The sequence below is a fragment of the Plasmodium reichenowi genome, chromosome 7 (assembly GCF_001601855.1).
Source record: "Plasmodium reichenowi strain SY57 chromosome 7, whole genome shotgun sequence".
In the NCBI taxonomy this organism is placed as follows: domain Eukaryota; phylum Apicomplexa; class Aconoidasida; order Haemosporida; family Plasmodiidae; genus Plasmodium; species Plasmodium reichenowi.
This window is the reverse complement of record NC_033652.1, coordinates 830,250-841,231: the sequence shown is the minus strand read 5'-3', so window position 1 is coordinate 841,231 and position 10,982 is coordinate 830,250. Positions and strand designations below refer to the sequence as shown.

At 17.7% G+C, this 10,982-nt stretch overlaps 2 protein-coding genes across 2 annotated transcripts in view; both read left to right on the top strand.

Moving 5' to 3' along the window:
• The window catches only part of PRSY57_0721900 (hypothetical protein), a gene marked incomplete at both ends in the record, with an annotated part of 11,451 nt that extends 6,089 nt beyond the window's left edge, over positions 1-5,362 (top strand). The window contains 4 exons of the mRNA XM_020114678.1: positions 1-4,429; positions 4,538-4,612; positions 4,883-4,993; positions 5,131-5,362. The exon at positions 1-4,429 is cut by the window's left edge and continues 2,473 nt beyond it. Coding sequence (XP_019970635.1) covers positions 1-4,429; positions 4,538-4,612; positions 4,883-4,993; positions 5,131-5,362 — 4,847 coding nt within the window. The remainder of the gene's footprint in view (positions 4,430-4,537; positions 4,613-4,882; positions 4,994-5,130) is intronic.
• Positions 5,363-7,236: 1,874 nt separating this feature from the next.
• On the top strand, positions 7,237-10,982 carry PRSY57_0721800 (protein kinase, putative; the record flags this gene model as incomplete). Its single annotated transcript, XM_020114677.1, has 1 exon — positions 7,237-10,982. A coding segment is annotated over one exon (3,746 nt), but the record flags the coding sequence as incomplete, so codon positions are not given.

Below are 10,982 nucleotides of genomic sequence, written 5' to 3'. Positions count from 1 at the left end.
AAAAAAAAAAAAAAAAAAAAAAAAAAAAAAAAAAAAAAGCAAAGAAGAAAAAAAAAAAAAAACAGAAAGAAAAATTAAGAAATTTACAATCTATATTAAAAAGTAAAGAATATATTGAAAATTATTTAAATCCATGTGTATTAAATAATATACCTATATCAGTAGATGAACATAAATTTTTTTTATGTTTTTTAAAAATTGAAATTATTGAAGATGATGGGATAAGAATTGTAAAAAAAAATTTGGTTAATAATATTACTCCAACACGTTTTAGTGTTAATGCTAGACCCGAAAAAGGTAGGAAAAAGGTAGCTTTTAAACATGAAACCGTTTTTATGAATAGTAATGAAGATATATTAAATAGAAATTCTATGAATAGATCTGATAATTTTATAAATAAAACAGTCAAATTTGTAGGGTATACAAATGATAGTGATAAATATATGATTGAATATTGTAAACAGAAAATATTAAAAAAAGATAAATCTTTATTATGTTTAGATAATAGGAAATTGGTAGCAAAAATATGTAGTAAAAATAAGATACCTATATTATGGATTCGAATAGATAATGATTTTGTTTTATTAGGTAGGATAAGAAGATCACAAAGTATAAGTATGTGGATTCAACAATTATATAATGATAATAATGTATTATCCCAATTAGAATCTTCATTTGCTTTAGCATTTATTCCTTTTTTTTTTCTAAATAAAAATGTATTTTCTAATTATAATGAATTCAAAGGTAACTACTATAATAGTGTATTTGCTCAACAGGATGATATAGGGAATCATAATATAAATTATAATCATGACACTTATAATAATAATAATGATGATAATAATGATTATGATGATTATGATGATGATGATGCTAATAATAATATTAATAATGATATTAATAATGATATTAATATTGATATGAATAATGATATGAATAATGATATTAATAATGATATTAATAATAATAATAATAATAATAATAATAATAACAATATGAATGTTGATATGAATCATGATCATACTAATCATCATACATATGAAAGTAAAGATAATATTGCTGAATCTTCTTTGAATTTTATTAAGGAAATGTTAAATAAAAAAAAAAACAAAAAAAGTAATATCCATCTTACAACAAATATAAATGCCAAGCGAAGTTCCTCAAATATTAAACTTAATCATAATGTGAATAATACTATGATAATACAAAATGATATGTTAACAAAGCATGGTAATAAAAAAAACAAAATGTTAAATAATATCTTGGATGCAGATTTTATGGATACCGCTAATATGCATATAGAAAATATTACAATAAATAATGATGATAATACGACCAACAGTATAATTTTTAATAATAATAATAATAATAATAATAATGTGGATGGTAATAATAGTAATAATAATAATGATGATAATAATAAAAAGAATAATAGTTTTAATGGTGACAATGAGAAAAATATACATTATTTAAATTTTAAAGATGGACATAGAAACAGTCGTCACATTATTAATTATTATCATAATAAAAAAGATGTATTATTAAATAATGTACGAGATGAAGAAGAAAGTGATATATTAAAAGTTGATAAAGGGTCAACACAAAGTAGTAGTCTTAGCAATATGTCTGATAATTATGATTATAATTATTGTTCATCAACAATTATCGATTTTAATGATGAGTTAAATAATTCTCTTTTAAATTATTCTTCTCTTAGTTATAAAAGAAATAATTATGCTTATAAAGATAAATTCAAAAATAATATATCTATTAATAATATCCCAATAAATGTAGAAGTTATTAAATGTTTATATAAATCTATTATAAATGATTCTCTTCATTATATAGTAAAAATTAGATGTATTTATTCTTTATGTTTTATTCATAATAAATATATTTATACACAAAAAATTATTCAAAACTTATTTTTAGAATATATTAATTCCTATTATGATAATAATCTCAACCAAAAAAAATGCTTACATGCATTTTATATTGCCCTCTCACTTTTAAGAAATAAAAAAAACCACACTCCAAAAATTGTTATCTTTCTCTTATTACAAAAATGTTCAAACTTTATCCTTTCCTTAAACATAAATGATCTACATAGTTGTAATGATAATATCAAAAATCCTTATCCAGTAAATCAACTCAAAAACGACCTCTTGCCCTATACCACCAAACATCAGGATGATCGATTATTAAAAGACAAATACAACAACATGCCTTCGAAGGATGCACATCCTGATTTATATACACCTTCCACATGTATAAAAATAAATAAAAAAGGAAATAATAAGGATGAATATAATTATTCAAGTATGTGCAAAAAAGAAAAAAAGGGTTCCAATCAAAATTTTTGTGAAAAAAATAATAATACATTAGATCAGGAATATGAAGCAACATGTGATATCAAAAGTAATGATGATATAATAAAAAATATAATAAGAATAACAGGAAAGGATTTAAAAAAAAAAAAAAACACGTATGATGATGATGATGATAATAAAGAGAACAAGTACACAAAAAATAATCATAGTTTTTATAGTAATAATAATAATAATAATAATAATAATTATAGTGTGAATACAGAAAAACAAAATACTGCACCTTATCATAATATGGAATATTTATATGACAAAAAAGAAATTATAAAAAAAGAAGAAAATGAAGATATAAAAATGATTCTTGAATGTTTAGGAAATATAAAAATTAAATATGAATATACTTTATATTTATTTAATATTGAATATATGTTACATAATTATAATGGTATGGATAATACAGAACCTATTTTTCATAAATATATTTCCTTTATAAAAAGAAAGAATCATATATATAATATTGATATGAAATATAAAAAAAAAAAAAAAAAAAAAAAAAAAAAATATATATATGATACATACGATTTTTATGATATACATATATATGATAATAATAAAAAATTAGAAAATCATTTTCTAAAATTAAAAAGAAATAAAAAAGAATATATTCAAGAATTAATACATTTATTATTTGTAATATTCCAATTAAAAAAATTAGCATTAAATAAATCGACCATATCAGATAGTATCATCATTATACTTATTAGAGCTATATGTAGAAATACGAATTTATTACATTTATTTAAAAATAAATTATTTTATGAAAATAAATATTTCTTCGATATATGTGAATATATTTTATATAATCCTTATATTATAGAAACAAGTTATATTCATATATTAAGAACCCAAATTAATAACAATATTATATATTTTATACAAATTTTAAGAACAACTATATATTTAATATTAAAAGGAGATATAAGAGTATTTCAAATATTTTATAGATCAAAGAATACAAAAAATGTAAATGAATACAAAACGGATATATTGAAAAAAGGGGAAAAAAAAGAATCATATAAAATTCGTATAAATTTTAAAAATGTAGATAAATATAGTATCTCTAATAATAGGAATATAATAACAACTTCGTTTATGTCATCAGATAAACATGATAAATATAAAACACAAGATCATCATGATTATGTTTTATTAAAGGACAAGGAAAATTATATGATAAAAAATAATAACGTTTATCATAATCATATTATTAATAAATTAAGAGAACATATAAAAAATAATGATGAAGATGCATTTTCTTTAAACGATAAAGAGAATTTCTTTTTATGTTCTACATATACTAATTATATTGAAAAAAAAGTTATTTGTAGTCATCTTTTAAATATATTTGCTGCTTTCCAAATGTGTTTTGAAATTATAAAAAAATATAAAAATGCAGAATTAGAAATGCTTATATGGAATAATATATATAACATACTTTTAATATTTCAACAGAAATATCCTTTCTTTTTCTTACCTTTTTCAAAAAATTATAATAAATATTTTAAGCATTATCAAAAAAAAAAATATACCATATTTGAATTTTATTATTTATTATATGGATTGAATAAAATTAATGAGTATGAAAAATATAATTTATCACAAAAATATATATATGAATATGATCATATAAATAATGAAATCTTTTTAAATAACAAGGAAATTTTTAATCATCCAAATATTAAAAATATTATGAACAGAAAAAATTATTCTCATTCTATATCATATAGTAATAAATCTTTTATAATTTATAAATTTAATATAATTGGTTATATTAAATTAATACATATATTAAAATCTGTTCGAAGCTCTAAGAAATTAAAAAAAAAATATTTTATACAAATAACTTATATTAATTATATAGTTAAATATATACATACATTTCTAAAAAATCTAATAATTAATATATCCAATACAAATATTAACTATTATAAAAATGCAATCTTATATGACGTAAAAAATATATTCCTCTTCTTTTTTGGTTATGGTATACCTCCATGTCATATAAAGCAAAACCCCCCAATTTACAAGCCTCACTATAACCAGTAAGTTTAACTGTGCACACAAATGGGAACATATACATTAATATATATATATACATATATATATTTATTTATATTTATATTTATGATATTTTTTATTTTTATTAATAGGCTAAACAATATGACAAACAAGGGTGTGCAATTAAATGATCTGGTTCGATTTTTGAGAACATATTATGATAACAAGTACGTTCAAATTATATAACTTATATATAAATAAATATAAATATATATATATATATATATATATATATATATATATATATGATAACAAGTACGTTCAAATTATATAACTTATATATAAATAAATATAAATATATATATATATATATATATATATATATATATATATATATTTTTATATATATATTTTTATATATATATTTATATATATATATTTTTATATATATATTTTTATATATTTTTTTTTTTTTTTTATTTGTTTTATCCATGTAGCAAATTATTGGAATGGAAAACAGTCGCATCCGAGTTTGTTAACGTTTTGAAAAATATGAAGGAGCTTGAATTGTTCGTTGACAGCCCAACAATATCTTTACACAATTTTAAGTAAAAAAATAAATCTATATATATTAAATATATGAAATATATACATATATTAAATATATACATATATTAAATATATACATATATATATATATATATATATATATTCATTTATTTATTTTTATTTTTTTCCTTGACAGATTTGAAAAAGAGAATATATGGTTAACCCTTATAAGTGCTAAATTAAGAAATGATATTTATAAATTACCCATGGATTTAAAAAGAGATATTGTTCTTTTATTAAAAAACATTCGCTCAATGGATTTATGTTTAAATACAAATAACTATGAAAATGTTAATAATATTTTTACTGTATGTTGGATTATAATTGTAAGAATATTTCAGAATTACGAAAAGAATAAGAATATATAATAAATATGATATGATATATATATATATATATATATATATATATTATATAATTTTTGTTGTCTTGAATTGCTTTTTTTCTTTCTCCCTTTATCCTTATCATGTCTTTTTTTTAATGTAATTTTATTGTTTGTCTATAGCGATATTATACATATATATAATAAGTACTTTTATTTTTTCTTATTAATAAAATATGATTTTCAATATTAAAACAGCTGATATATATATGTCACACATATAGCTTATTTATTATTAAAAAAATATATAGAGAGAAAAATATGCATAATATATATATATTATATATATATATATTTTTATTTTTTTATTTTTTGCTATTTATTTTATGATTCATAATAATATTATCAACATAATTATTTTTTTAAAAATTATTATATTTTTACTCGGTTAAAATATATAGTATTAAATCTGTTATGAAATATATGCTATATTTATATTATATGTAAGAGAACTAAGTGAGCGCACACAAAAATGAAAGTGAAAAAAAAAAAAGAGAAAGAGAGAGATAGAGAAATAGATAGAGAGACTATTTTTAAAATATTTGAAAAGGGTAAATAAAAAGTATCATTTTAAATATGACTTCCAAATATGACATTATTTATATACATAATAATAAGTTCATATTTTTAAGTACGTATTTTTATAAAGAATGGTAAATGCTTATACATATTTGAATAGTCTCCTTTTTATTATACTCGTCTTTTTTATAGATATGCTCTTTTTTATATATACTCGTCTTTTTTATAGATATGAATACTCCATAAAATAAAAAAAAATAAAATAAAATAACATATTTGTTTTGAATTAATTACAAATTATAATATTCCTTTTTTTTTTTTAATAAATAAATAAATATATACATATATATATATATATATATATATATACATAAATAAATATATATATATTATATATATGTGTATATATTTTTATCGTTTGCTTTTCTCCTGTTATATACTTATCCCTTTGAAGATAATTCGTAAAAGAAATTATATGGTTAAATATTTAATTCTTCATATTTTATTATTACACATAATCTTTAAAAAATTGTTTTCTTTTTTATTCATATTTGTAACACATATATATTTTATTTTTCCATGTGTGTATTTTTATGAATACTTTATGAGAAATTGTAAAAATGTGAAAATAATAGTGTAATATAAAAGTTACAATAAAATAAATATAAATTTTTTATACATTTAAAAAAGAGAAAAAATAACAAAATTAATAAAGTTGGCTTATAATATAAACATAAATAAATAAATAAATAAATATATATATATATATATATATATATTACATATTATATATATATATTTTTTTTTTTTTTTTTATTTATTTATTTATTTTTGACACATATAAATAATTATTTATTTAGAACATTATGGTAATACAAAAGAATATAATAATATATATTTTTATAAAGTAATAATTTTTGAAATATTAATAAATTTCCTAAAACTTAAAAAAATAATTGTCTTTAAATATTTGAATTTTTTTCTTTTTTTGTACAAATACAATATATAATATATATATATATATATATATATAATATAAATATATTATAATGTTTTCATTTTTTTATTTATTTCTGGTTATAATATACTACGTGAGGGCATTTTCTTATATATATATATATATATAAATATATATGTTTAAATGTTTACGTTTGACAATCATATAATTGTAACATTAAATCTTGTATATATATATATATTATATATATATTATTTATATATATATTATTTATATATATATTACATATATATATTATATATATATATATTTCTTAAAACCATGAAGGAGAAAAAAAACGAAAGAATAGAAAGAAGGGAAAAGGAATATATTATAAAATAAAAATGTATGTTTATAACAAACAAAATATGTATCTACATACGAATAATAAAATAAATAATTTCGATAATACATATAATAAATATTTTAAAAATAACTTGTTCAAAGAAAACCAGTTCAACGACTTGAATAAATTTAAGAGTAACGAAGCCAACGATTTATATGAAAACGTTATTAATATAAATAAAAGAAATAGTAATTTAATAAATTATAAGATGGGCCAGAAAAATGTAAAGATTCAACAAAATGGGATGTATGATATAAAGAATGATATATATAATAATAGATATAATAATATGGCATATCATAATACTAATATAAAACCAGGAAACTATAATTTGAATAATATTAAAATATTAGAAGAAGGAGAGGAAGAAGAAGAATATGAAAAGGAAAAGGAAAAGGAAAATGGAAGGGCAAATTATCATATAAACACATATCATGCATATCATAACAATAATTTAAATAATAATATTCCACCTGTTTTTAAATATGATGATATAATAAATAATAATAATAATAATATTAATAATAATAATAATAATAATAATAATAATGATAAGCCTTTCAAGGGAGATTATAAACATAATCCTAATCATATACATCTTTTTAATAAAAACAATAATAGTAATGAACCATTTACTTATAATACAAATAATAATGATATTATATATAGTAATAATAACAAATTGAATCTTTTTCATAATTCGAAAAATTCTTACCCATGGTCAGAAAAGTATAATATAAAAAATAATAATGAAAATACAGATTCAAATAAAAAACATTTTAATAACATAAATCATTTTGCTTATAGAAATAATTCAAATGTAACCACCAATAATCACATTAACCATGATATGAATAATCAAACTATTAATACAAATGAGTTTAATAATATGTATCGTAATCATAATTTTACAAAGACACAAGATATGAAAAATAAACAGGATTACTTAGGAAATAACACTCATCATTTTAACAGTACAAATAACAATTCTTATAATAAAAACATTGATTTGTTTAATGTCAAGAAGGACAAAAATAATGATATTGATGACATTATTAAGAAATATACTACTGAAAAGGATAACACGGATAATAATAATAATAATAATAATAATAATAATAATAAATTTAATTATTTGTATGGGAATAATGATATTTTGAATGACATTTTAAGAAATAGTAATAATAATTACAATAATAATAATAATTATAATAATAATAATTATAATAATAATTATTATAATAATAATAATTATAATAATAATTATAATAATAATAATATAAACAAATTGAATAATAACAATTGTTATAGTAAAACGAAATTATTAACATACAACACATCGTCCTTACGAAATAAACAAAAAGATGATGAAGAAAAGAAAAGGGAAAAGAAGTTGAATTTATTAAAAAACATCATAGTTAATAACCCCAATAAAAAATGTAATATGAGTTTTAATGACGATTTTTATGATAGCCTAGCTCAAGAAAATTTTAATACAAATACAAGTTCAATAATTGAATATAATGTTGGTACGATACCAAGTGATGATGTGTTTAATAAGAAGAATTATAAAAATAATCATATTAAAGATTACATGAACGATCATGATAAAAATATGCACAAAACAAAAGAACACAATAATATATATGATAAAAATATTTATGAAGATAATGAAAAAAATATATATGATAAAAATAAAATGTATAATTTTTTATATGACGATCTTAATACAGTAGATAAAATGAATGAGACACCATATATTATGAATAAACATAAATTTTATAATGAAAATGTACCTAATGAAGAAGATAATAATATGACCATAGAGAAAAATTATGATTTTTTTTCATATGATAAAACATATAAAAAAATCAACAACTTTAATGATGATATCGATTTAGTAAAAAATAAAGAAAAAAACTATAATCTATTAAATAATAATATAAATATGTATGATAATGTCCAAACAGGATTAAATCAAGGGGTAGACATTTTTCGTACGCCCATGAGAAATTATAATGTTAATAATAATTATGAAGAAGATTTTTATACATATAAAAATAATACAAATATTTCTGTTAACAAAAATGAGAAGCAAGTGTTTCAATATAACTCGTTCGAAAATAATAATAATAATAATAATAAATATAATGATAATAATAACAATAATAATAACAATAATAATAATAATAATAATAATTGTAAAAATGAGCCTCATAAATATGATAAACTTATATATGACAAACACAATTTTAACAACCTTGGGCACAAGATTAATGATAAAGGAAATGATCATTATGATGAGAATTTAAACAAAATGTCACCTTTTCATAAATTCAATGATAACAATAATAATAATAATAATAATTATTATTATTTAAATGAAAATAATTTAAAACATTTTGAACAAAATAAAATAGGAGCTAATAACGGAAGAAATTCTTTTTTAAAAAATTCAAATTTTTTGTTGGATGATATGGATAAATACAAAAATGATCAATATGATAGGATTAATAAAAATTATCATAGTGCAGTAGAAAGAAAAAGTTATTTATATAAAAATAATATTCCCATAAATAATACTTTGAAAAAAAATGATCAAAATGAATTACTTTATTTAGATAATCCAAATGAAATAAATATTTTTAGAAATACAGATAAAGGTAACGAGCACTTCACACAGGATACTTTTTTAAAGAAAAATACAAATATTATAGAAATGAATAAGATATTGAATAAATATAATAATGATGATAAATTAAATACTCTAGACAATTATGATAATAATATATTTTATATGAACAAAATAAAAAACACAAACAATCATAATAATAATAATGATAATATTTATAACAATAAAGATAATATTTATAACAATAAAGATAATATTTATAACAATAAAGATAATATTTATAACAATAAAGATAATATTTATAACAATAATTATAATAATAATTTTTATTCGAGAAGCGAAAAATCACCGCAATGTAATAATCAAGATGATATATATAATTATAGAGATATATTTAATAAAAACAAATGGGATTTTTTAAAAAACGATGACATGCTATTAAATAATAATATGACTAGTCTAAATAATATGGAGAAGAACAAATATGTAAATCATACTACTAATAAATACACACCATATATAAACAACAACAACAATAATGATAATAATAAGAATGATAATATATTTAATATACATAATGATAAATATATGAACGGAATAAATAACATTCAACAAAATAAAAATAACATGGTTCCATATTCATATGACAAAGATAAAGACAAAATTAACAAAATTTTTAAAAATAATTATGATGAAAATATTGATGATATTAAGTTAAGTAACATATGTTTTAATAATAAAAAGGAAAATGACATATACAATGTTATAAAAAATTATAATTCTCCTATGCATATATCTACTAATATGAATAATGCACATACCGTTTTAAAAAAGAAAAATTTTCTTAATCTTGAAAATAATAATGTACCCCCCATGGATCATATAACATACAACCATAATAATGTACATAATAATAAAAGTGATATACTAAATAAAAATACAAATAATAGTTATATTTATAATAATAACATAATTTACAAAGGAAAAAATAATGATGATATGACATATAAAGAAACAGATGATATTTATACAAAGGATAATAATATTTCACAAAAATATTTTCCAAATAAAATAAATATATTTCATAAAGATGATGAATATGAAAAATTACA